Source organism: Molossus molossus, unplaced genomic scaffold (genome assembly GCF_014108415.1).
Source record: "Molossus molossus isolate mMolMol1 unplaced genomic scaffold, mMolMol1.p scaffold_m16_p_29, whole genome shotgun sequence".
In the NCBI taxonomy this organism is placed as follows: domain Eukaryota; kingdom Metazoa; phylum Chordata; class Mammalia; order Chiroptera; family Molossidae; genus Molossus; species Molossus molossus.
The window spans coordinates 1,264,809-1,292,495 of NW_023425365.1; the positions used below are offsets into that span (position 1 = coordinate 1,264,809).

The 27,687-nt window shown below is 53.9% G+C and overlaps 2 protein-coding genes across 2 annotated transcripts in view; both read right to left on the bottom strand.

Moving 5' to 3' along the window:
- Positions 1–3,079: 3,079 nt before the first annotated feature.
- On the bottom strand, positions 3,080–10,819 carry LOC118641361 (phosphofurin acidic cluster sorting protein 2-like). The gene is given in 4 exon segments (XM_036278520.1): positions 3,080–4,671; positions 4,674–5,063; positions 5,066–5,744; positions 10,723–10,819. Coding segments are annotated over 4 exon segments (2,691 nt in total). The 5' UTR covers positions 10,753–10,819.
- An 11,253-nt stretch (positions 10,820–22,072) lies between these two features.
- ROR2 (receptor tyrosine kinase like orphan receptor 2) overlaps positions 22,073–27,687 on the bottom strand; it is a 202,509-nt gene continuing 196,894 nt past the window's right edge. Inside the window, exons 7-9 of the mRNA XM_036278511.1 lie at positions 26,756–27,001; positions 24,699–24,901; positions 22,073–23,515 (exon numbers count right to left, since the gene is read on the bottom strand). Of these exons, the coding sequence (XP_036134404.1) occupies positions 22,073–23,515; positions 24,699–24,901; positions 26,756–27,001 (1,892 nt within the window). The remainder of the gene's footprint in view (positions 23,516–24,698; positions 24,902–26,755; positions 27,002–27,687) is intronic.

Below are 27,687 nucleotides of genomic sequence, written 5' to 3' on the forward strand. Positions count from 1 at the left end.
TTGGTTTACAAGATGAGATTGAGAGACCGATGGTGGTAACGGTTGCACAACTGAATGCACTTTATACCAAGAACCTTCCAGGTTAAAATAGTTAAAGTGTACCCACCACAACTAGAGAAATGGAGACAAAAAGAGCCAAAGCCGATGGGCTGAACCCAGGCAGTGCGGTGGCCTCCCTCAGGGCCTGTGCGTGGCAGGAAACGGTACACACAGTCTGACGATGGTCTCCCCGCATGCTTGACCTTTCCTCTGTCAGGGCTTGAGGGCCTACCCGAGTCAGCCAGGATCTGCAGGCTCATTGACTTGATTGTACCCAGCGTAACACTTTGTCTCGCGTGCACCCGTCCTGGCCGTTCGGCCTGCACAGCTCCCGGATGCTTAGCTCGTCGCCTTCCTCAGCTGCTGGCAGGACACGCGTGAAGACGGGACAGTTAGCTGCGGGCTGTGCATCCTCTTCCCATGTGCCAGACGGCTGGCCAGAGACCTAGCCCAGATGTCCTGCTTAGACTCGAGGACCACCAGGTCCTGCCCTCAGGACCAAGACTTCATGCAGATGCCGCCAGATTGCCGTGAGGGTAGCTGGTTTTCGGAGCACCGGTAGGTTTCAGGCCCACCGACACGCAGGCACGGGCCTGAAGGTGTCTGGACTGGGGCTGTGGCCCTGCTTTTCCAACCGTGTCTTTTAGAAGCTGTGTGTCTGGAGGGGTGAGCCAGTGCAGCGTGCACAAATCAGCTGCTTCGTAAGAAGAGGATCCATCCAGACTTGCATGTTTGTTTTCTAACCAGTGTGAGATGAAAAGAAAGCGAAAGCACATGTTCCCGGATTGGGTTGGAGAAAACACAGCCATGAACTAGAGCCCGGCTACGCCTCGCTACGCCCAGCAGGGAAATCTCCGCCGGGTGCAGTTCCCGGGCCAGAGCTGTGCAGTGACTGATTCAAGTCCCCCTTCGGGCTCCACAGTTTGCTGGGATCGCCAACAATGCGCAAGGAGCCCTCCAGCTCTGGAAACCGCATCTGATGTGTAGCGCCCCCCGATGGCACCAGGCTCAGGGGCATCGGGCGGGCTGGTTCCACTCCAGACACCCCATCACCGTCGGCTGTCTTTGCTATGACTTTCCTTTTCTGCTGCGGCCCGAGATCTGGTTTTCGACGCTGACTGGGGTGAGTGGGGTGTCCCCAGGCCTCACAGGCTGTGGATGGTTGTCCTCTCCATCACGGGTGGGGCCTGTCCCCCAGCTCTTTTATGGGCTTGGATTCCCATCACTCTGAGCTGTTCCGTTGTACCGTGTGTCTGTGTGAGAAGGAGACAGCGTATGTATAACCTGAAAAGGTGCCAGCCCCTCTCTCTCCAGACGGAGTTGTTTCCTGGTGCAAATTCTGGAACTCCCTCTGGTCCTGACAGTTCATTTCCTGAGAAATTTGAGTCTGGACGCTGTGACCCCCCAAAGCCTTGAACATCACGTGGAGCTGCTTTCGCGATATCCAGCCATGTCTGCTTTTCCTGCAGAGGGACCAGATCCCAGCCCTAGGAAGGTCCTCCCACCCCCCAGAGAACGCGATGGGGGACCAATTGGAAGCGCGGCGTAGGGTTCCTCCCAGCCTTGCCCTGGGCAGGTGCTCCCTGCTCCACTGGACGAAATCAAAGCACCATGCGGTGCTTCTTTTTTCTTGTTGTTGGTAACCCTCACGCAAGGACACTTTTTTCCATTGATATTTAAAGAGGGTGGAAGGGAGGAAGAGGGGAGAGAAAGAGAGACAAACATCGATGCAAGAGACACACCCTGATGGGTTGTCTCCTGCACGGCCCCAAAACTTCAAGTCACAGTAGAATGACCTTGAGGACTTTCAAAAGCACATCCCCAGGTCCCAGATCCCAACCCACTGAATTGTCATTGTTGCAGAAAATGCTGGGACCCTGCCTTTTGATGCGTGCTTCAGAGGATTCAGACGGAGGTAGCTCACCAGCCACACGTTCTTCACAAAACATGCCCTTCAGTCAGGCTTCTCCTTCCTACGGACGCCTCCGTGGGATGAGTTTCCTCTGGTCTTTGCCACCCAGAGAGGCCCCCTTTGCTACCTCACATATTTTTATGTGCCCCCCACACTACTTGTGAGTTCTTTGGGGCTGGGGCTTATCTCCATTCCCAGTGCCACAAACATAGCCCAAAACATAGAAACTACCTAGTTGTTTGTTGAATAAATAAATTGCAAAGATTTTATACCCAGCAAAAAAGGCCATATATGCTATGATTTTAGTTCCTTGAACACCCACAGCAGGACACCCCGGGACGGAGACCAGGTTGTGAGGGGCTGAGCGGAGGGTGAGCAGGACTGAGGTGGGGGCTGGCTTTGTCGGGGTGACAGGCTCTGACCTAGAGAGGGGTCGTGATGACGGACAGTCCTGAAAGGCTGTGAGTGTGCTCACGGCTGCTGGAATGAGCACTCGACAGTCAGTTACATTTCATGTCACTTCTCTTCAACACCGTTTTATTACATTTTATTTAAAATACATTTTATTTTAACTCAATAGTATATGAAAAATAAAGGCTTTTCCCCTGTGAGGATGGAGTTTACTGGGAAGCCAAGTGGATGGTGCTGGGGCCACGTGGCTGGCGGGCAGCTGGGGCCCAGAGCTGGGCTGACCAGCCTCCGTGTCCTGCTCAGGACGCCCCAACGAGAGGCCAGCCCTGGCCTCTGGCCACCAGCTCTGAGTTGGGCACACGCCTGGGGATGACGTCCCGGGGACACGGAGTCCTGGCTTCCAGGCAGGGCAGGTGGCCCAGGAGCGAACCCTTCCGTGGGAGGCATCCAAGGTCCTGAGGCCAAAACACACCTTCTGTGACTCCAGCTGAACACTGCCCGCCTGCCCTGCCGCCCGCCTGGCCTCCGCCCGCCAGAGCGTTCTGTGAGCAGAGCAGTGGGGGCCCTGAGGCCACCCTGTGGTTTTCAGGTGGTGGGACATTCGCACTTAAGACAGTTTCTCTTTGCATCTCCAGGGCCATCTCTGTAGTAAACCGAAACGTTAACAGAAAAGCACCTGGGCCCTCCTGGGCTCGGCCACGGCAGGCGAGGGCAGGGCTAGAAGGTGGACGGGGAGTGTCCGAAGATGCCGATGGGGAAGTGCTTGACGTGGGAGGGCCAGCGGGCTGCCAGCTGGAAGAACTTCACGTCGTTCCCCTCCACGCCGTCGATGACGACCCGCTGCAGGCTCTGACGGTGCCGGGCCCTGCAGACCAGGCGGCTGATGCCCTCGATGCACTGGCTTCCGGGCTCCACGTCTTTGTCCCTGGTTTTCTTGGGCAGAAACATCGCCTGCTTGCTCTCCTTGGTGACCGTGGTCATGGACATGGTGGGCGCGGCCTCCTCACTGCTGGGCGCCCTGCTGACCCTGAGAGACCGGAAGGTGCCCTTGAGTGTGTTTTTGGCGGTAGGCAGGTGGTCCCTCTCGGCGTCTCTCTTCCAGTAATCCACCTGCAGCCCCATCAGCTTGGTGCCCACGCCCTGGCTGGGGGAGGACAGGCCCCCACTCACTGACAGGGAGGGGGCCGGGGCGGGCAAGGCCTCCTTGGCGGCCAGAGACGTGGACGGCAGGGTGGACCAAAGCTCGCTGGAGCCCGAGGGGGCCGCAGCATCTGCATCTCCCGACGTGGCCGAGGACGGCTCCACTATTCCGACCTTCACCAGCCCCACGAAGGGGATGAACTTCTGAGAGGACTCCTCTTCGGGGCCCCTCTGCTTGCAGACGAGCATGGCCTCCACGACAGGCAGCTGGTGGACGCAGGTGGCCCCCACGATGTACTGCGTGATCCTCCACACGATGTCCAGCGAGTCCTGCACGGAGCTCTGGGCCTCCAGCTTGTTGAACAGGCCCCGCCAGGCCAGGTCCTGGAAGTACTGGTTGTAGAGGTAGTCCACGGAGCCCAGGTGCCTGGCCACGGGGTGGGGCCCCAGCGGGATGACCAGGAAGCACATGTAGCCCTGCCACTCGGGCATCTTGCGGGACAGCTGCTCCACGTAGAGCTGCAGCACGGCGCTGAGGTACTGCTGCGCCCCGGCCACCGCGATCTTCACCGGCCTTGGCGGCTGGGAATTGCACTGGCAGTGTCTCTGGATCCGCGAGACGATGGTGCCGAAGGCCACCTGGAGGTCGGCCGCAGAGCAGGTGCACACCACGGGCAGCATGTGCCGCTGCAGGACCTCCGACAGGAACTGCCCCTGCCAGGCGGAGGTGTTGACCAGGATGATGTTCTCGGGCAGCTGCCCGTCGGAGCTGAGAACATGGTTTAGCTGGTCGTACATGGTCTTCCTGGGGATGTGCGCTTGGCTCCACGTGTCCGGGCAGCGCTCGCTGTCCAGGCTGCTGTCCCGCGCGTTCTGTGGCCGTTCTGGCCGCCACTCCTTCAGGGACGTGCTCCGGCCCCAGCAGCAAGCCTGCTTCCCCTCAGACCTGCTGGACAGGATGACGAGGGACTTGGTCTTGGCGATGCACCTGCTGAGCGGCCGCTTCCCGCTGAACACGTCCAGGGCTGAGGACTCTGCCTCCAGGGTGTCCTCGGGCTGTGCCAGCTGCTCCCTGGGGGTGGTTGTGCCCTGGGCTATACAGATGGAGACACTGTCGCTTGGTTGTCTGCCCGAGGCCCGAATCTTCTCGGGAATATCAGTGGGGTCAGAGGCTCCTGCTGGCTCTGGGCGCCGTGCATGCTCCCGAGCTCCGTCTGTGAGCTGCAGTGCGACAGGCCTTCAAAATACGGCCTAAGCCTGGGCTTCGGGGTGCTGGGGACACTGTCATCCTCCTCCGTGTCGGGACCACTCTCACTGGGGTTCTCCAGCATGTCATACAGCAGGTCCAAGTCCTCCTCCACCTCGGGGATGTGCTCATCAAGATCCTGCTCTGTGTCCAACACCTCCTCCGACGCTTTGAACCTGTGCAGCTGAGCCACAACCCTCTGTTTGAAGTTTTTTCCCCTGATCACGGACTTCATTCTTACTATCGATCGTCGCTGTTTCTTGGGCTTCCCCACGCCGAGGTCGTCCTGGTCCAGGTCCGGCCCGTGCACGCTGTATCTCTGGCCTCCTTGTCAGACGAGAGGCTCTCATTCTCCTCCCTAGAGCAGTTATGCGTGGACTTGGGGCCAGCCTGCATGGTGCTGTCCTCCTGGCCGATGGGCTGGCTGGACAGGGACAAGATCCAGACCTCGGCGACCTTCTGGGAGGCCTCCTGCACACTGCTGCAGAGGCTCAGCACGTGGTCCCCCTCAGGGGCACGCTGCACCACCTCGGCCATGTGGATGGCGCCTGTGGCCAGCGTCTTGTAGCCCCGGGTGCTCCTGCTCTTCCTCTGCTGCAACATAATCTGTACATTGTTCTTTTTTCCCTTTAAACAGTGGCTGTGCGGCAGTGACAGGGTCAGGACCAGGTCGGTCTCTGCTTCTCCACTGGGAGACAGCACAATCTCACGGGACCGCAGGGTGTGCTTGGAGCCGTGCACCTTAGCAGCAATCACCACGGACATGAGCTCCTTCTCCAGCCCCTTGAACACCACTAGTCTCTTCAATATCAGGCTGCACCACCTGGGCACGTAGCTGGGGCTGGAGACGTCCGCCTTCCCAGCAGCAAACAGGTTCACGGGCACTGGTGTGTTAAGCGTAGAGGGCGCACCGGCCAGACCCATGGATGATGGTGAAGCTGCAGCTGCCTGCGTCATACAGGTCTCATTTCTATTCGGGGTTGGTGACGTCTCCCCCTGGAGTGACACAGAGGAGGAACATGCTGTCAGAGACAGTTCATGAACTGCCAGGTGGGTTGTGGCTGCAGCTCAGACCCCATGCACTCAGTGACTTGTGGAAGAAGTGGGATGGGAGTAAATGAAGGAGAGAAATGGTTCTTGGCAGGGAAGTAGAATTGGAGGTGAGGGATGGTGAAGACATTAGTGTCTCGGGTCATTTTCTGAGCAGAGGGTGCACAGCACCTCCTGTATTAATACTGTCACCCCTGGGATTTCTGACTACACATTCCAATCTAATATGGGAACACAGAGGCTTTTCACATTCTAATATGGGGTGGGAGGGGTCAGGAGATTAGGACACGTGAGAGGTTCAGGGCAGGACCATTGAAATGTAAACAGAAGGGAATTACATTCAGGTCCCTCAGCAGTGAAGAGAAGGATCATCACAATAACTGGTTACCCTCTTGGTATGTTGTGCAGCCCAGAGAGGCCCCAGCTCCTGTCTGGAGGAGCCACAAGGATATGGTCCTTGGGGCAACAAACAGCAAAACAACAGTCTTGGTACCATGAGCCCCATGTCTTTTTTGGGTGAAACATCCCTAGTAATCACAATGATGTGTAAGACTGGGAGAAGGTGTGCAGGGATGTCAGGCACACTTGAGGATGGGCCTTAAAAAGTGAAAGTCTGTAAACAAAGAAGGTCACTACATAATTCTAAAGGGATCAATCCAACAAGACGATATAATCCTTGTAAACATATATACACCTAATATAGGAGGACCTAAATGTATAGAAAAACTCTTAGAGGACTTTAAGGAAGTGATTGATAACATATAGTCATAGTAGGGGACTTTAACACCCCACTGACTTCACTGGATAGATCTTCCAGACAAAATATCAACAAGGAAACACTATAACTGATATAGTAAACTAGATGGATTTCATTAACATTTATGAAATATTTCATCCCTAAGCTGCAAAATATACATTCTTCTGAAGTGCACAGGGGACATTCTCAAAGATAGACCACATGTTAGAACACAAAATAAGTCCCTACAAGTTCAAGAAGATAGAAATCATACCAAGCAGCTTCTCAGATCACAATGGCATGAAACCAGAAATCAACTACAATAAAAACACTCAAAAACATTCAAACACATGGAGGATAAGTAGCATGTTATTAAACAATTCATGGGTTACCAAGAAGATTAAGGAAGAAATAAAAAAACTTCCTGGAAACAAATTAAAATGAACACACAACTCCAAATCTATGGGACACAGCAAAAACCTTCCTGAGAGGGAAGTTCACACCATTATAAGATTATCTCAAGAAACAAGAAAAATGTCTAATAAACTAGCTAACCCAAGAATTAAAAGTATTAAAAAGAGAACAACAAGAAAAGCCCAGAGTAAGAAGAAGGAAGGAAATAATAAAGATCAGAAACTGAACTTGATCAGAACTGACTTGAACTGAAATAAATGACATAGAGACTAAAAACAATACAAAAGATATTTGAAACCAAGAGGTGGTTCTTTTTTTTTTCTCTTCGCAAAGACATTTTTATAGAAAGGATTCTGTAAGGAGGTGGCTCTTTGAAAAGATAAACAAGATCAGTGAAGCTCTAGGCAGGCTAATCAAAAAACAAAGAGGACTCAAATAAGTAAAATGAAAAGTTAAAGAGGTGAAGTAACAACTGACACCACAGAAATACAAAGTCTTGTAAGAATATATTACAAACAACTACATGCCATCAAATAGGACAACCTGGGAGAAATGTTTAAATTCCTAGAAACATACAATCTTCCCAAATGGAATCAGGAAGAATCAGAAAGCCTGAATAGACTAATAACAACTCATAAAATTGAAGCAGTAATAAAGAATAAAATTTAAAAACTACCAACAAACAAAAGTACTGGACTGGAAAGCTTCACAGGGGAGTTTTACCAAACATTCCAAGAAGAACTAACACCTATCCTCCTCAAACTCTTCCAAAAAATTCAAGAAGAAAAAGATTTCTAAGCTCGTTTTAAAATAGATGATAACCCATCCATTGTTTAATAATATGCCATTCACCCTCCATGTGTTTGAATATTTTTGAGTGTTTTTATTTTTGAGGCAGCAACATCCTAATCCCAAAGCCAGATAAAGATACAACAAAGAAATAAAAGTACAGGCCAGTATTCCTGATGAGCACAGACACCAAATCCTCAACAAAACATTAGCAAATCAGATCCAGCAGTATATTAAAAAGATTATTCATCACAAACAAATGGTATTTATCTCAGGGATGCAAGGCTGGTACAATATTCTCAAATCGGTAAATGTGATACACCACATAAAACAATGAAAAGTAAAGATCAAATGATCATATCAATAGCTGCAGAAAAAGCACTTGACAAAAACCCAGCACCCATTTGTGACAAAAACTCTCAGAAAAGTGGGAATAGAGGGATCATACCTCAACATAATAATGGCTATATATGATAAACCTACAATCAACATCATACTCAATGGGCAAAAACTAGAAGTATTTTCTTTAAGAACAGGAACAAGACGGGGATGTCTGCTGTCGCCACTCTTATTCAGCAGAGTACTGGAAGTTTTAGCCACAGCAATCAGAGAAGATGAAAAGATAAAAGGGATCCAAATTGGAAAGGAGGAAGTGAAACTGTCATTATTCACAGATGATTTGATATTGTACAAAGAAAATTCTAAAGACTCCACCAAAAACTACTAGATCTAATAAATGAATTCAGCAAAGTAGCAGGATGCAAAATTAACATCTAGAAATCCATGGCATATTTATACAACAATAATGAACTCTCAGAAAGAGAAACTAAAAAAAAATCCCATTTACCATTGCAACAAAAAAATGAAATGCCTAGAGATAAACTATAACTTAACCAAGAAGGTGAAAGACCTGTGCACAGAAAACTGCAGGACACTGAGAAAAGAAATAGAGGAAGATACAAACAAGTGGAAGCACATACCTTGTTCATGGATTGGAAGAATTAACATCATTAAAATGTCCATACTACCCAAAGCAATCTATAGGTTCAATGCAATCCCTATTAAAAATACCAACGACATATTTCACAGATCTAGAGCAAATACTCCAAAAATTTGAATGAAGCCTAAAAAGACCTCAAATAGCTGCAGCAATCTTGAAAAAGAAGAACAAAGTAGGAGGGATCACATTACCAGATTTCAGTTTATACTACAAAGCCACTGTAATCAAAACAGCCTGGTACTGGCACAAGAACAGGCATATAGACCAGTGGAATAGAACAGAGAACCCAGAAATGGTCCCAAGGCAATATGCTCAATTAATATTTGACAAAGGAGGCAAGAGCATACAATGGAATGAAGACAGCCTCTTCAATAAATGGTATTGGAAAAATTGGACAGCTACATGCAAAAAAAAAAAAAAATGAAATTAGACCATCAACTTACACCATACACAAGAATAAACCAGAAATAGATAAAAGACTTAAATGTAAGTCATGAAACCATAAAAATCCTAGAAAAAAACCATAGGCAGCAAAATCTCAGGCATCTCACTTTGCAGTATTTTTACTGATACATCACCTTGGGCAAGAGAAGCAAAGGAAAAAATAAATAAATGGGACTACATCAAACTAAAAGCTTCTGCACAGCAAAAGAAACCAACATCAAAATGGAAAGGAATCCCACTACATGGGAGAACATATTTGCCAATGATACATCTGATAAGAGGTTAATTTCCAAAATATATAAATAACTCATATAACTTAACAAAAGGAAGACAAACAATCCAATTAAAAGATGGGTGGAGGACCTGAATAGACACTGAAAAACAGGACATTCAAATGGCCAAGAGACATATGAAGAAATGCTCAACATCACTAATCATCAGAGAGATGCAAATTAAAACAACTATGAGGTATCACCTCACACCTGTCAGAATGGCCGCCATCAACAAATCATCAAACAACAAGTGTTGGCGAGGGTGTGGAGAAAAGGGGACTCTAGTACACTGCTGGTGGGAATGCAGACTGGTGCAGCCACTATGGAAAACAATATGGTGTTACCTCAAAAAATTAAAAATTGAACTTTCATTTGATCCAGTGATCCCACTTCTAGGAATATACCCTAAGAAGCCTGAAACACCCATCAGAAAGAATATATGTACCCCCATGTTCATAGCAGCACTATTTACAATAGCTAAGGTCTGGAAACAGTCCAAGTGCCCATCAATAGATGAGAGGATGAAAAAGCAGTGGTACATATACACAATGGAGTACTATGCAGCTGTAAGAAAGAAAGATCTTTTATCCTTTGAGACGGCACAGAGGGACCTGGAGAGTATTGTGCTGAGCGAAATAAGCCAGCCAGAGAAAGACAAGTACCCCATGATCTCATTTATATGCGGAATCTAATGAACAAATAAACTGATGAACAGAATAGATGCAGAGACATGGAAGCATGGAACAGACTGATGCCTCTCAGAGCAATAGGTGGGAAGAGATAAACCAAAGAATGTATATGCACATATGCACAACCCATGGACTCAGACAATAGTGCAGTGAAGGCCAAGGGCAGGGGGCTGGAGTGGGGTGGAGGGGGCCCATGGGGGAAAAATTGGGAACATCTGTAACATCCTCAACAATAAAGATAAGTTTTTTAAAAAAATAATAAAATTTATAGAATCAATAATAATAAAATAGGGAAAGTCTACAGAAAAACATGGAAAATACTCTGGACTGAACATGAAGTGAAATGGTACAAAAGGCTCTTTCCTGATATTCCTAAAAACTTGACAACAGTGACTTCCCATCTGGTCTGAAAGGGGCTGGATTGTGCAAGTTGGTTGGGGGCAGGAGACAGGGGCCCCAATTCCTTTGGTAATTGTACTTGAGGAGGGATCTCAGGGGGTAACAGGGCAGCTTCTGGAACCCAGGGCCCCTTTGACTGCATGGGCTCCTGGAGTTGGGTCAGCTCGTCACCGACACTCACCCTGGCTCCATGCGCCACTCCTGTGGACATGTGGGGCACCTGTGCCTCCTGCAGGATGGTGGCCCCATCTGTCAGCTCCTGTCCGTTCCTCTGTGTGGAGGTCTGGAAATACAGTTCCCAACACCAGGCGGAAAGTCTCAGAGCCTTGTGACCCTCCACTCCACACACACACACACACACACACACACACACACACGACCTCCACAAGGGAGGAAAAGGCGTCATTGCAGCCTGAGGGCCTAGGCCTCCCACAGGCACAGAAAAGAGGCCCCTCAGGAAGCCCCTCTCCACCTGCCTGCCCTGTCCTGGGTGTGATCATGACAGGACCTCTAGCAACCTGTTCCTGCCCCCGAGGGTCCTCCCTTCATGCCCCTCTGTCCCCCACATGAAGAGGAGACTGTGTGGGCTGCACAGGGATGGCTCACAGAGGTGGCCTGGCCTGGATTGGTCTGACCCAGGCCACCTTGTGTTACCTTCGCCGATCTTCTTGAAAACGGCCAGAGACCTCGGGGATGAGGGTTGAACCACCGTCTACAGAGTCTGGAAAAACTCTCACTGCGGGGTCTCCGGAAGCCAGAGCCCCGATGTGTGGGAACACAGCAAGAGAACATCTCGCACTGTGAAATATCTCTTGCCAAGTGAGCTGGCGGTTGGGCAGTTGGTAGATCGTGGGTGCTAGGTTACGGGGGTTCCAAGTTCTGGTGGTCTGACCTCACTTCCTGGGATCGCCTTCCCCGAGTCCCCTCATCTGATAACAGCTCTACAGACAGCCCTGTGGGCCGCTGACTGCTCACCCCCTTCTCCATGGAACATGATATCTGTGCACAGTGACACCAGCACACCCCTCTCCACACCCCCTGAAGGTCTGGGTGCAGCCAGGTCCTAGATTTGAGGAGACAGACCTGGGGTCAGACTCAACCCCTCCTTCTTACCTCCTCTCGATCCTGGATAAGTCACCGTGCCTGTCAGGGCCTGTCTCCTGCCTGCACAGTGGATTGTTGTAGCAGCTGCTTCTTAGGGATGTTCAGGCACCTGTGTGATAAAAGCTGTAAAGTTGGGGGAGGGCTGTCACATGGAGGTCATGCCCCCAACCCTCTTTCCTGCCTATTGTCACCTCCCCTTGTCTGCTTTTCTTCCAATCCCACCCAGAGTCATTACATCTAGAATGTGTGCTCACGTGTGTCCATGTGTGTGCTCATGTGCGTGAGTGTGTGCATGTGTCAGTGTGTGCACGTGTGTCGGTGTATGTGTGCATGTGCGTGTGTGTGTGCGCACATCCAGTGCGCTCATTCAGGATCCCAGAACAAAACAGCCCCACGCAGGGAGGAATCGCAGGAGCTTCCCCATACGTCAGGATCTCTCATTTCCAAACCAACTCTGGGAGAGGTGGGAGCCTTGGCCTGGACGGTCTGCACATTCCTGGACTCTGGACTCTGAATGTCATGTACCTTCGGCAATTTCTGCCTCTCTATGGGCCTCAGTTTCCCAATTATCCAATGAGAGTATGATTCAGAACTGCATAAGCACAAACTCAGCGTAAAGAGGGGCCCTGGCTCCCTCCACCCTGGTGGCTTGTGGACAGAGGTGCTCCTCCGAGCTTCCAATCTGCGCTCCTTTTCAGACAAATACTGGCCAAATGCCCGTCTAGGTCACAGAATGCTCACCATCTCCCCATGCCCTCTCCATGTCTGTCCATGATTCCAGCAGCACAGCCTTTTCCAGAGCCCCTGAGAAAACCTGGGTGCTGCTAGGACCCCAACTTTGAGGACATACGGCTGGGTTTGTCTCAGGCTCTGCATTCTGACCAGTCTGTGATTCTGGGCAAGGCATGGGCCTCTCCGATCATGGCTTCTCCTCAGTGACTCCCCACGGTCTTCGCCTCCTCGCGCAGTGTGAATGTGTCCCCTCCCCTTACGTGCGGATGTCATTAGTGACTCTGTAGCAGATGGCAAAGTGACCTGACATCACTTCCATGACTTGGCTATAAAACGTCAGTGCCTAGCCACGTGCTCACTCTGACCTGTGTTCTCTGTGGCTCTCTCTCTGTCTCTGTCTCTCTCAGGTCACATGAGGAATAAGTCTTTCTTCAATGAGTTGCTCTCTGGAGACCCACATTGCCCGATGAGGGAGATCCAATGAGGGAGACCCACAGACAGAGAGGAAGTCAGCCTTCCACCAAACTGAATCCTGGAGACCCCCCGAGTGAGCTCAGATCCTGAGGGACAGTGCAAAGGTGGGGACCAACCTACCACCTGTGGTTCTCACTCAAGGGGTACCTGGGACCCACACTTTTCTTTTGATTTATATTTACCCCCCCCCCCCATTAAATTGGTGCTTGGAGCAGCTGTCCTGCCCTTTTTCTGACTGTGAACTAAAACTATTTTTCAGGAGAGAGATATAGAAGGATCTCTGTGAATTAATAAGAATTCATTTTCTAGTGGCCTCTAGTTGCATTTCTCAGAGTTGCAGCACCTGTGATTAGAGACCCAGGGACCCAGGAAGCTGAGGACCCCCAGACCTGCAGACCACCTCCCAGCTGCAGCTGCTCCCGCTCTGCCTGAAGGACACGGGGCTCCTGCCTCATAGCTAATCACATGGGGTAATACTGGCTTCTTGTCCCCAAGAATCAGACTTGGCAAGGATGTAATTTTTTCGTAGTGAGTGATTTCCCAGCTCTGTGTTCCTCTCTCTGGCATGAGGGGGAACTGCCCCTGTTGCTCTTGCCTGCTTGTTTGGGGGGGCCACCCCTGGCTACCAGGAAGGGGCTTTACAGGCAGGCTTTTAGGATGATTCTAGGTCATTGGCCAGCGTGGCCTGATGGTTAGAGCACCAGCCCTCCGACCAAAGAGCCATGGGTTTGATTCCCAGTTAAGGACACGGACCTTCAGGCTGCTGTGGCTCAGTGGTTGAGCGTCCACCCTGCACCAAGAGGTCGCGGTTCAATTCCCAGTCAGGGCACATGCCCAGGTTGTGGGCCCATCTCCAGTGGGGGGCACGCAGGAGGCGGCCAATAGATGTTCTCTCTCATCGATGTTTCTATCTCTCTCTCTCCCTCTCCCTTCCTCTCTCTAAAGTCAATAAAGGAAAAGAAAAATTTTTTAAAGATGATTCTAGGTCACAGGAAATTTCAGAGGCACATTTAGAGACTGAAGACTGGATTTCTAAACTAGCCACTCCTGCCCAGGGCTACCGGCTCACCCTGAAGCCTGGTGGGGGCGTGGTGGACGTGGTGGGCTGCAGGTGTGGTGGGCGTGGCGAGCGTGGTGGGCGGGGCGGGCAGCAGGGACGGGCTCTGCTGGGGGTCTGTCTGGAGGGTCTGCTGCTCTTTCCGAGATGCCTGCAGAGGCGCCTCCGTAGGCTGTCCCCAGCATTTGTCGCCAAATTTCCAATGATGTCTCCGTGGCTCCGTTTGGAGCGAATCGCGCGCTAGCCCAGTGGGCACGGTTGCGTGTGCCTGTGGGCCAGAGCGTCCCCACGCCCAAATCCGCACGCGCTGTTCTCAGTAATCGGCTGGGCCTCAGTGGAGCAAAAGCAGAGCTTTTCTCACAAGCACCCTTGTTCTCTTGCACATATAAATTTTTATGCCAGTTTATTTTAGAAAAAAAAAGAAAATGTCCCTAGGTACAGTCAAGTTGGTGAAATTTACGAGGACACGATCTGTGCCGCGAACGTGCGTGTGCGGGACCGTTTGCAGCAGCTCCCACCGCTGCGGAACCGCGCAAACACGGCGACCGCATTGGTAGGAAAAAATGTGAAATGTACCTTGTGCTAATATAACCCAATCTGAAAGTTACTCTCGCTAACTGGACATTTACCCTGATTGGATAGTAATTAAAACTTGAAGAACAGTTACCTGGGCCTCCGGGGACACGGAGGGGACGCCTCTGGTGTCGCAGGAGCCCGTGCGCACGGAAGTGAGGAGGCAATGCAGTTGGCATTGACTTTGAAACAACATGGAACTGGCCTGTGCTCCTGTCCAGCCAGGGAGACCCTACTGCTTGTCCGCGTCACCTTGTCTTCTGGACACCCCTTCAGAAACAGAATGAGAAAGGAAGAGGTCAGCGTCACCCCTCCACCCACTCCTCCCTCTGCCTGGACCAAAGCAGCTGGAAAAGCTGGGGTGTGGGTGGGAAAGGCGGGGTGACTGGTCTCGGGGCCCAGGGCGCAGGCAGCGTGGGGCAGACGAGCCTGCGTGGGGAGGGGCCGGGCGCTGGGCTGCGACGGGGGTCTCGGAAGAGAACCTATTCTCCGAAACTTTTCTGCACCCCTGGTGACTCCTGGGCCCCTTCTCAGAATATATGGTTTCAATGCAGAAAATAAAACATTCAAATTACAAAAGATGTTATCAATATTAAAATGATCAAAATATGTTTAAGAAAACCAAAATAATGATGGATGGACGTGCTTCCGTCCTGACTGGGCGGCGCGGCCCTGCAGCAGCGGGGTGGGCCGGCTGCCGGACTGGCGAGCGCGCACTCCTGCAGGCACCGCCGCACCTGCGACGGACGCGAGGAGAACAGATTTCACTGGTGACCAGCCTTGGGTGTGGTGGTTTCCCCTACATGTATAACTAGAGGAAATGCTACATTTCGGTTAGAGGTTGGTGAAAATGAACGTTAATTTTCCCACCCAGGTTCACAGGCAGTTTGGGGTTTGGGGCTCTGGGGAAGAGCCTGGCCAACTGTGCTGAGGCCCAGGAAAGGCAGGGAACGCCCCACGGAGGCCAAGCCCCGCCTCCCAGGATGGACTCCTGCCACCGCTGTCCCAGGCCCCCTCAGTGTGCCCGCGGCGGAGGGGGCAGTTTCTGTCCTTTTTCACTGACAACCCAGGACCCTGATCTAACACCTGTGGGACCCAGTCGGCTGCCACAGACGGGCTCTGCCCGGGCGTGAGGCTGCTGCCCGGGGGTCAGCCTGTTCTCAGTGTCCGTGCAGCAGCCTTCCTCTGGGGAAGCGGGAAGGCACCGTCTGGGCGCCAGTGAATCCGGCCAGCAGTGCTGCTCAGAAACATTTGTTGAAAGGCTGTATGAACAGATGAGTCAAGGCCACTTGATGAGAATGATTAAACAAGTCACAGAACTTGGCTGCAACCTCAATCATCCCATCTAAGTAATGTTTGCTTTTGATATTGTTAAAAGTGGATGGCTCTAATTAAATGACACAAACAGAGGAGCACTGGCACAGAGGGGACGCTGGGCCTCGCTCACTGCCGCGGGGAAGGTACTGGTGCAGTCACTCTGAAAAATAGTTTGGAAGTTTCTTTCCTTAATCTTTTTTTTCATTAATTTTTTTATCCTCATTTGAGGACATTTTTGCATTTATCTTCAAATAGAGCGGGAGGGAAAGAGGGAGGAAGAGAGAGAAACATTAATGTGAAAGAGACACATCAACTGGTTGCCACCCACACGACCCCAACTGGGGCCAGGGACAAACGTGCCCTTAGTGGGAATCAAACCCAGGACTCTCTGGTTCGCTGGCCAACACAAACCACTGAGCCGAACTGGCCAGGGCTCATTTTTTTTCTTTATTGATTTCAGAGGGGAAGGGAGAGACAGAGAGAGAGAGAAACATCAATGAGAGAGAACATTGATTGGCCGCCTCCTGCACGCCCCCCACTGGGAATCAGGCCCACAATTGGGCAGGTGCCCTGACCAGGAATCGAACCAGTGACCTCTTGGTGCATGGGTCGACACTCACCCACTGAGCCACACCAGCCGGGCATTTTAGGAGTTTCTTAAAAAAACCAACGAAATTCCATCCCTAATAATCTACCCGAGAGAAGTGGGAACCCATTTACTATGAACACACGCAAACGTCCGTAGCAGCGTTGCTGTAACAGCAGTCCCAAACCAGGTTAGTCCAAATGTCCATGCACCAGTGGACGGACAGACTGACTGATATGTCCATGCAGTGGAATCCTATTCAGCAATAAAATGGACTTGACGTACCATACAACATGGGTGAACTTCAAACACGTCCCGCCCCGAGCAAGAGGCCGAGGCAAACCGGGACACAGGGTATGATTCCATGTGCATGCAGTGCCCAGAAGTCCAGAGCAGGTTTCCAGTGACAAGCACCGAGGATCTTGGTGAGCTGATGGGAACGTTCTTAGATTGGGGTACACCCTGCAAACTTACTAAAAATCACTGAATTGTACATTTAGGTTGGGTACATTTTCTGGAAGTAAATTATAGCACATCAAGCTGTTTAAGAAGCAGTAGCTCCGTGTTCTTTAAGGGAACCGGTGAAGCCGCCAGTGTGGCTCAGTGGTTGACTGTTGACCCTGCACCAAGAGGTCACTGGTTCGATTCCCGGTCAGGGCACATGCCCAGGTTGTGGGCCCATCCCCAGTGGGGGACATGCAGGAGGCAGCCCATCGATGTTCTCTCACTGATGTCTCTATCTCTCTCCCTCTTCCTTCCTCTCTCTCTAATATCAATAAAGAAAAAACAAATAAAGGGAACCGGTGAAGACTAGGGGAGCCCTGAGGTCTCCACCTGAAGAAAAGGGAAGAGCTTTCCCGGGGCCACCACTTACTCTTTGTTACAAATGCCGGGGATCCCCGGGGTGAGCAGTGCGAGGGGAGCGCACCTAGACTAGAAACAAGATAATGGCCCGATGTGGAAGGCCCGCTGCCCCTCCGGCCTCTTCCCTCAGCTGGAGCGCAGCCCTGAGAGCCCCGGACGCCCCCCGGACGCCTGGGGATGGGGGTGCTCCTTCGCCTTAAGGGAACAGCTCTGTCAAACAAACGGGACGGGCTCCTGATAGGAGGTGGCTTCCTGAACACTCAAACCATCTTTCAGACTACCTGTACATCAGTCTCTTCAGTCTTTTCCTTGGCTCATGGAGATTAATGAAATTATTGTGTGTCTCTTAAAGCAGTGGTGCCCTGGCCGGTTTGGCTCAGCAGTTAGAGCGTCGGCCTGCGGTCCCTAGAGACCCGGGTTCGGTTCCCGCTAAGGGCGCGTACCTCGGTTGCAGTTTGTCCCCGGCCCTGGTTGGGTTGTGCGGGTGGCAGCCACTCGATGTGTCCCTTTCACGTCGATGTTTCTCTCTCTCTCCCTCCCCACTCTATCTGAACAAAAAATGAAAAAATGTCCTCGGGTGAGGATAAAAAAAAGCAGCGGTGAATTTTCTTAAACTCCTGCGGCTCCACCTTTGTATGGGTTTAGACCGGCTTTCCGCGAAGAGGTGTTTCAGGGCAATCTTCCAGTAGAGAGACGCAGAGAGGAGACAACACATAAAATGGTTTTCAAAGGTGACAATAAGATGATTGTTAAAAACCCTAAAAAAGCTGTATTGAACAGATACTGAAATATAACAAATGCCCCACAGCTAAGGCACTGCGGGTAGAAGGACCGTGCAGTTGGGGGGCACCATCACTGTCAGGTTCTGCAGAGAAGAACCAGCGTATCTGACACGGAGCCGGAGGGATGGGGTGGGACCGGGCTGCGTGCCGTCCCTGGATTCGCTTCCTGTCTGGACACCCCTACCTTCCCCTCTTCCACTGAGCCCCGAGCATGATCACTAAAGCAGGTGCCACAGTTCACCTGAACTCAGCTCCCTGGTGGGCGCAGGGGCACCGCGAGGCCGGCACAGGGAGCTGCAGTCTCCGTGGGGTGCTGTTGCCGCCCCAGGGAGGGTGCTGCAGTGCCCCTGCGGGAGCCGGAGGCTGTCAGCACTCAGGATGGCTTGAAATCTCTGTCGGGGCTTTTTCATTAAACCCTGGACTTCAGACTGGGAAGGAGTGAACTGGACAAATTGTGAGAAAACACTACTAATGAGTTCAAATGTTAACTTGCCCTTTTTTTTTTTTCAGCCTTGTCGAAAAAGGGCCACCAAAAATTTGGTTGCCTCCCCCAAAAAAATGGGAGAGAGAGAGGATTGCCCTGTCTTCTAAAAACATGTGTTAGGGCTGAGCCAGGTCCTCAGGCCCCTCCCCACCTGCTGGGCTCTGGGGCAGTGCACCCAGCAGAGCCCCGTGGTGGTGTTGGGGGCAGGCACTGTGGCACCACCTGCCCCCTTTCCGCTCCTGCCCTCACTCACCAGCAGCCCCTCCTAGGAGTTCCTCCTGCAGAGCAGCCAAGAGCCCCAAGACACATGATTATAGGAAGAAGCAGGCAGACACCCTCTGCACAGGCTACCGTGTGGGTAAAATGGAACAGAGAGAACACACAGGTGCATTTACTTACCTATGCATCAGTGAACTGCTGAGACCCACCGAAGCAGGGAACAGGTGTCCTGGATGGAGGGGAGGGGAAGTGAGCAGAGGGACGTCCCACCATGCTCTGAACCGCAGGAATGCACTCGCTGTTTCGTAACTGCGCAAGTGAGCCCAAGCCCCGGCAGGAACGGCACTGCAGTGCTCCGTGAGGACAGCTGTCCTGGCCACAGAGGTCCAGCCCCAGGCCTCCCCTACCAGGGCCACAGCTCCTCTCGGGCCCCTTTCCTCGCGCTAAGTGCCAGGCCACGAAGCGCGCAGCCTCTGGCACCACGGGACTCCTGGGGAGGGGAGCAGGGCAGGCACAAGACAACACTTGGAAGTAGCTTTTTTTTTTTTTTTGCATTTATCTTCAGATAGAGTGTGTGAGAGAGAGAAACATCGATGTGAGAGAGACACATCGAGTGGCCACCACCCACACAAACCCAAAAGGGGCCGGGGACAAACTGCAACCGAGGTACGTGCCCTTAGCGGGAACTGAACCTGGGTCTCTCTGGACCGCAGGTCGATGCTCTAACCGCCGAGCCAAACCAGCCAGGGCTCAGAAGTAGCTTTTCCCTCCACACAACCTTCTCTTACAAGTTCATCTCAAAAAGAAAAAAAAAAAGGTTTTCAAGATTGCCACAGGAAACACATACAACCAACATCTGTGTGTAGTTGGTTTCAAACACAGCTGTAAAATCTCACTGTCTGAGAACAGCTCACACGAACCTCCCTATTGAAGTCCAAAGTGGTTCGCTGCTGGGAGAGCCAGGAGGTTGCTTCCTGATGCCCTGGGAAGCAGCATATTCTTTAGTATTTGGTCAAAAACCCTAGTTAGCCCCGAGGGTTGGCGTTGCTCCGACACTGTGCACAGGTACCGTCCATCAGGAACGTGCCAGGCTGAGTTGCTCGGCAGCACGTGGGCCGACCAGGGACGGCCCGCTACTGGGTGGGCCACGCAAGTCGTCCATCGAGTCCTCCCATTAGCATCCCAACTCACTTCGGTTCAGCTGCTCCACTTTCAAAAGCTCCATCTCCCTCACGCTGCATCCAGATTCTACAATCGGAATGAGTGACAGGAAGCAAATGCTATATTAAGCCCCCCAAACACCCTCACATTAAAACCTGCCCTGCTCTGCCAGCACCCTCGCAACAAGGTGGCTGCGGGGCCTGCAGCGCGGGGCACAGCTCCGCCGGGCTGAGCGGCCAGGGCTCGGGGGACTGGCGAGCCAGAGGGCTGTTTCCCATTTTGTGATCTCAGGTCTCAACTGAGCAGTTAAACCACCAGGTGGACCCCATCACAGAGAAGTTCCTCTTTCAGGTGAGTGGGAACGAGAAGTAGCTGCGTCCAACCACGAGCCCTCCCCACTCACGGTTGGACCACACCTGCCGGAGGGCAGGGCTCAGCCCGTCCCTCCCACCCCAGCAGGGAAGTCAGGCCTGCTTTGGGGACACTTGGACATTTCGTCCCATCCCGTGTAGGGCTCTATCCTGAGCCGCGCTGTGCTAAGGCAGTGGGGGGTGCACAGGGTACCCCTGAATTCAGGATGGCCCGAGATGCTGGACACTTGAGACCGACCAGTTCGGCGCTTGGTGGCTCTTAGCGGGTCCCCCGAGCACAGCATCACAGGTGTTAGAGATGCACTCCCCGGCTCCGACCGCCGGCCTGCTGCTGGCCCTGGGCTGCAGAGCCAGCTCCAATAGCCATGCAAACCCCCGAAGCCAAGTTGGGGCAGGGCCAGGCCTCAGGCGGCAGGGGCCTTTGCTGGCTGGCAGAAGCTTCCCCAGGCCTCAGCAGGTGTGGCTGCCACAGTGGCCCCTCCCCCGACTGGAAGCCCAGGAGCCACGACCCCCAGGTGACCCTGGCTCGGCTGGCCACACTGCAAGGGGTGCAGGCAGCCGAGTCCCCCTCATGGCCTCACACCCAAGCGCTGCTCCAGGGCCCTGGTTCATGCTGGGCTCCAGGTCCAAAGGGGTCCTGGGACCCCAAGAGGGAAGAGGTTAAAAGCAAAGACCTACTTCACATCATCAGCGATCAGTTCACTCCCCGAGATTCACTGCCGAGACCACAACAGAGAAAGCAATGGAGCTCATTTCCATCCTTTATTTACCAACATACATCCACATTCACATGAAGCCCTGGCTCTGGGCCAGCCCCCGAGGCTCAGGTGCCTCCCTCAGCCTGCAGAGAGCTGAGCAATGTGGTTGTGCTTTACTGGACACACCAGGTGTGGGAGTTACACGTGGGAGCTGTCCCGTGCGGTGTGTCCGATGCACTGTGCCCGCGGGCCTTCCCTCACAGGAGCCCTGAAATGAAAGGACCTCTCTTACATTGGTACAAACACAAGCAACCAAAATACAATCAGGTGGCATCCCAGGTGGGTAAGGTAAACAGTTAAATTACTAAGTCATTATTTTAAGCTCAGAAGACGTCAATGAAAATGGCATACAAAAACCACATAAATTACACAGGGTCTGTACATGATTCCAAGACAACAAACAAGACTGTGCTCTGCCCAGCGCTGCCTCCCCGTAACGTTCCAACCCCAGAAGCACTTCCCCTTGAATGCAGAAGAGTGGGCGAAAGACATGCAGGACAATTAAAGTCATTTCACAAAATACAGACTCGTGTTCATTTCCGTGAAGGCACACTGTGTTTGAAAACGGGCCTCCCGCTCCACGCGCCCGTCTCTCCAGAGCCCGGCAGGTGGCGCGCCCGGCAGGTGGCTCGTCCTTGCAGCTGGGGCGAGCGCTGGCAGGGACAGCCGCGAGGACGCATCTCCTCCACCGCCAACAGCCAGCCGCCGAGAACACGAAGCCCAAGTCCCGCCCTGCTGCCTGGCACAGGCCTGCTGTCCCCATGCGGTGCAATCTGGATCCATATGCAACATGACAGGAAGATGCCACCAACTCCCCTGCACAGCACAGGCCATGCTCACCACCCAGCCGCCTCCAGGGAAACGCAGGCAACAGCGGGGGTCACGGGTCAACAGGCGCACCGGCGGAAAGAACACAGTGGCCGCGGCGGGCAGCTCTGTGCGAAGGGACCAGGAGCAAGATTTCACAGGGTGAGGCGGCCGCCGCCCAAGGGCCAGGGCTCAGTGCTCAAGGGGGCGCGAGTCTCCCGTGAGCGCCCTCAGCCCGAGCCTCAGGCGTCCAGCTGCACCTCGGCTTCCTCCATCTGCAGGGTGTCGTTGTCCCCCAGCAGCTCGGTCTCTGGGACAGAGCCGTCTTCCTCCTCCGCTTCCTGCACGGGGCCCTGGGCCGCGTCTTCAGGGCTGTTCTGCACGTCCTCGGTGCCCTCCGACAGCAGGGCTGCCCTGTCAGCCACCGACGTGTTGGAGGGCGCGGTGGTGACATACCCGGTGCTGGTGGAGCCGCTGCCGCTGTGGTGGGAGCCGGGCTTGGGGGCCATCTGGGCAGGCACCTGCTGCGGGGCCATCTGCAGGGGGATCTGCACGGGGTAAAAGTTGGGCAAGTAGGCCCCGTAGGCCGGCACGGGCTGGTAGCCGTTGACCGGGATGTAGAGCTGCGGAGGGGGCACCAGGGGTCGTATCTGGCCCTTCATGGGAATGAACTGCGGCTGTGGGAAGGGCTGGGCCTTGGGCTTGGGGCCCCCGTAGCGGGTGTTGCTGATGTTGCTGACCGGGCTGGTGCTCAGGGAGCTGGTCTGCGTGGCGTTGCTGGCCCCCGAGGTCTGCGCCGAGCTGTGGTAGGCGGACAGGTTGCCCCAGGCGCGGAGCCTGCTGTGGATGTCCTTGAAGCGGGGCCGGCGGCTGGGGAGCTCGTCCCAGCACTCGGTCATCAGGGCGTACACCCAGGCGGGGCAGTCGTCCGGGCAGGGCAGCACCTGCCGGCTGCGGACCATCTCCACCACGTCCTGGTTGGAGTGCCCACAATAGGGCTGCAGGCCGTAGCTGAACACCTCCCAGAGGACCACGCCGTAGGACCAGATGTCCGAGTCCACGGAGAACTTGCCGTACATGATGGCCTCGGGGGACATCCAGCGGATGGGCAGCAGCGCGCTCCCCATGAGCTTGTAGTAGTCGGCCGAGTACACCTCGCGAAACAGCCCCAGGTCGGAGATCTTCACGCTCAGCTTGTCGTACACGAGCACGTTGCGGGTGGCCAGGTCCTTGTGCACCACGTGGTGGCTGGACAGGTACTCCATGCCCGACGCGATCTGCGCCACCACGTGCACGAAGTCGGGGGGCTCCAGGGCGGACTTCACCGTGCGGTCGTCGTCCGTGCTGCCCACGTCGGAGTGCGGCGAGCGCATGACCAGGAACTCGTGCAGGTCGCCGTGGGAGCAGTAGCTGAAGATCATGCTGAGGGGCTGGTCCTTGGTCACCACGCCCAGCAGGCAGACGATGTTGGGGTGCTGCAGCCGCGCCCGCAGCAGGGCCTCGTGCCGGAACTCCTCCCGGAGCGGCCCCTCCGCTTTGTCCTTCAGCGTCTTGATGGCCACAGCCTGGGTCGGCTCGCCCGGCACGGCGCCGAACAGGTGGCCTTTGTAGACCTTCCCAAAGCGGTCCTCCCCGAGCTCCTCCATGAACCGCACGGCGGACAAGCTGACCTCCTTGAGCTTGGCCTGCCAAGAGGAGAAGCCCAGTGAGCCATCCCTGTCCCCGCAACTCGAGAGGAGAGCAGGGGGTTCCGAGGGGCTCAGGAGGGGCCAGTGCAAGTGCCCTCGGCTGTGCAGATGACCCACTGGCCCTGCCCCTGGCTCCGCCTGTCCGCTCCCTGCTCCCTGCTCCTCAACACGCCCTGATGGTGAGGCTGCCTGGACCTTTGGAGAGGTCCTTACCAGGCTGTAGATTACGTCCCCAGTGCAGCCGAGACCCCACAGGGGGGGCGTGCACACCTGCTCACACCCCCGCCAAGCTGGGCTCCAGCCTCCCGGCCCCCTGCGCTGACCCGCTGTGCCCTCCAGGCCTGTCCCACCCCGATGTGTTTGCCCCGGGGTCCAGCCAGCACTGCTCAGCACTGAGACCGCGTCTCCTCTTGAACCCGAGGTGTGCGTCCTGTCATCTGAGAGCCCGGGCCGGCTGCTCTGTGGCTTCCCGGCTCACCTGCCTCGTGCTCCCTCTTAATTAGACTCCAGCCGGGTGGTTTTGACAGAAGCACCACGTGGATGAAATCTATGCGCACCCTGCACCTCGGCTTCTACAGTTCTCACCCCTTGTGTGTTTGGCCCTGTCCTTCTAGGAGCTTCCCTGACCTCAGGGGCTCTGTGTCCCCCTTGCGGTCTGGAGACAGAGCTAAAGGAGTCCACCCTTCCCTTCCAAGCCCACAAGGGACTGATCCTCTCCCAAAGCTTGTGAGTGAGGTGACTGTCCCTTCACGCACTGCAGAGCGTGACAGACTGCACTTCAGTGTGTACCTGCCATCCTGACGCCTTGTGAGTGGGCGGCCCCACTTCCAGACAGAGACTGTTGGCTCTACCTCTCCCTGAAAATCACGGCAGAGGAAAACCAGCCACACCCCACACTGAGCAGAAAACAGGCCCCAGCCCCTTAAAAGGCCACACTGACCCTCAAGGGGTGAAAGCAAGCCCAGCCCCTTGCTGGTGCCCCGTGGGGACGGCTCAGCGGGGGGCCAGGTGAGGGAGAAGCCACTGGGGACCTGGAATTCGAATGTGTGCCCAGTGACTTTTCTGAGGACGCAAATGTGCCCACGTGTTTCGGCGGAGAAACAAGACGAGGGCGGTCTGAAGGGGTGCGTGTGGGCTGTGCGTCCTTCAGGAAGCTCGCGGGCCACGGGGGCGCGGGCACCTGCTTGTGCTGGCCCATGAGCGGCAGCTCCACGTCCTGGCTGGGGGAGGCCATCAGCTGGCGGCGCGGGGGCGCCGAGGCGGCCGCCTTCTGCTTGTTGCGGCACATGCACACCAGGAAGAAGAGGCAGGCGATGACCAGGGGGATGGCGATGCTGGGCACCAGGATGTACAGGATGCCCATCCGGCTGCCGTCCTGGGGGCCTGTGAACAGCAAGGTGTCCGTGAGCTTCCAGAGACTCCGCCTTCCACGCCAGTTCCCACCCGCCCACGCCCACCTGACACTGAGCACACGGGTCACCAGGTCAGCTGCACAAAGGCAAAGCCACACCCCCAACCAGAAGAGGAAAGGTGATGCACCCAAATGCACACCTGTGGGGGCTGGAGACCCCACGCGAGCGGCCCCAAAGTCCAAGCGGCTGTGCCCCTGCCTAACCCGGACACGGCTGCCCTGCCCACCGCCTTCACGGGACTGGGAGACACGTCTGACCACTGTCCTCAGTGACAGGAACTCAGGGCTGGGATCAGAATGACCTTCTTCACTCCGTATTTTAGGAGGGTCCCTCTTTTAAGATCACGATTAAAAGAGCATTTGGTTTTAAAGTGCAGTGATGCTCTGGCCGGTCTGGCCCAGTGACAGAGCGTCAGCCTGTGGACTGAGTAGCAGGTTTGGTCCCCCACCCTCCTTGGGGTTGTGCAGGAGGCAACCAATCGATGTGTCTCTCTCACACCCATGTTTATCTCTCTCTCTCTCACTTACTCACTCCCTTCCACTCTATCTAAACACCAATGGAAAAATATTCTTGGGTGAGGGGTCACAAAAAATTTTTAAAAATAAAAATATTTTTTTAAATAAATAAGAGAAGTGCCATGGCACCGATGAGTCTGGCCCATGCAGGGGCACAGGAATTCTGGAAGAACCCTGGTGAGAGGCTCCCAGTGAAAGGCAGCGCTTTGTCTCCCCCTGCAGGACGAACAGAGGAGCAGCAGGCACCAGGCGGCAGGGCTGACACCTGAGGCGGAGCTCAGCTTCCCTTGCCAGGAGGCAGAACACTCTCTAGGACCTGGCCACTCCCCACCCCTGGCACTTTCTCCGTAACCTTGTGACAATCAGCCACATGGGATTGGGTGCCCCTGTGACTAGTGGGTATGAGCTCTCCATCTGAAAGCTGGCAAGAGATTTCTGGACATCATGGTCTGTAAGAACTCATTCACTTCTGGAAGTGAACACTACTGCCACCTCAGTGACAGAAACATGTTGTCCCAGACCTGGCCTGGCCTCCTGGCACCCAAACTCTCTTGGCCCTACCAGAGGCGGATGTTTCAGAAGCTTCGGGGCCAGTGCAGACTCTCAATTTCCATTATTAGTGGTGGTGGGGGTCCACAACCCTCAGGCCAAATTCAGGGTGTGAGCCTGTCCATTTATTTTATCATTATCTTTTTTTTAATCCTTAGCCAAGGATATTTTTCCGTTGATTTTCAAATACAGTGGAAGGGAGGGAGAGAGACAGAGAGAGAAACGACAAGAGAAAGACACATCAATTGGCTGCCTCCCGCACGACCCCGACAAGGGCTGGGGATTAAATCACAAATGAGGTACATGCCCTTGACCAGAATCAAACCCATGACTCGTTGGTCCGCGGGCTGACATTCTAACCGCTGAGCCAAACCGGCCAGGGTTGTCATCACCTTTTAAGTATCACATACAGAACACATGCCTACTGATCACTGTAGTATTCCAGGGCTGTGAACGTTCCCAACAGCCTGGTTCACCAAAGGCCGTGCCGGTGTTAACAGGTTGCTGTTCACTTGATTTTTCATGTGTACAGTAAGTTGAACATGAAATAACACTATTCAACTATTTTGACATATAGAAAGAAGCAGCAGTCTCATACTGTTTTTTAAAACAGAAGTTTGACTAGAATTCATTTGAAACAGAATCATAACATCTACATTCGCCTGCTTCTGGTTTTGTGGCAGAATAACCCGCCCTGTGTGGAGGACACACTCCAGGTGTTCCCAGCCGTCAGCACCTCCAAACGGAGAGAGAATACATACTGCAGGAGGGCACGTCGCACAGTTCCATGGGGACGTCTTTATTCTTTGTGAAGCACCAGGGGCCCTCCATCTGCCCTCCGGGGTTCCGGCAGTAGGCGTGCCCCCCTCCAAGCTCGGGGAAGTCTGCGCTGGTCAGGTGGTGGCTGTGGGGGTGCTGCAGAGCCCAGGGCTGGCACTGGTGCCCCGACTTCGTGGTGCTCGCCGTCCCTCTGTAGTCCGTGCCCGAGCCGTTGTAGCACTGATGGTCTAGGAGAACAGATGGGTTAGGGGCCCGAAGCAAGGGAGCAGCCAGCCTGGGCACAGACAGCCCCCTCCTCAGCCCTCGGGAAGGGACTGCCAACCACGTTGCTGGCATGTACTCCGACCGGAGTTCCCAAGAGACAAAAGGACTGACGTAACTTCTAAGAACAGCAGCATTAAAAATATGATTTAATAAAGCTTCCAACTCACTAATTAAACTGGGGGCACATCAGGGACATATATGGGGAAGAACACTTGTCAGGGTTATGCCATGACCCTGAAACCACCTTTGGGACCTACCGGGCACCCCACCCCCAGGAGAGAGGATTCCAACCCCAGCCTCATGTTCATTTGCTCTGGAAGCAAAACAACTGAGCTGGAGGGAGACACCTGCGGAGTGGCCACAGCTCTGAGGCCCCGCTCCCCGGGGGCACCCGACTCCCCACATGTCTGCTCCACCCGGGAGGAGACCCCAGGGCAGGGGGCCAAGGGCTGCGCATGGTCAAACCACCGTGACAGAGGGCTCGCCATGTTCTGATACTGGCCTAAGAACTTCCTAAATATCAACCCATTTATTCTTCCCTCCAGCTGCCAAGGTGGGTAGTTACTACTGCCATGTAACACGAGGAGACGGCAGCTAAGCAATTCGTCTACGGTCACAGCGGCACACCCTGCAGCCAGGGTTCGCCTGG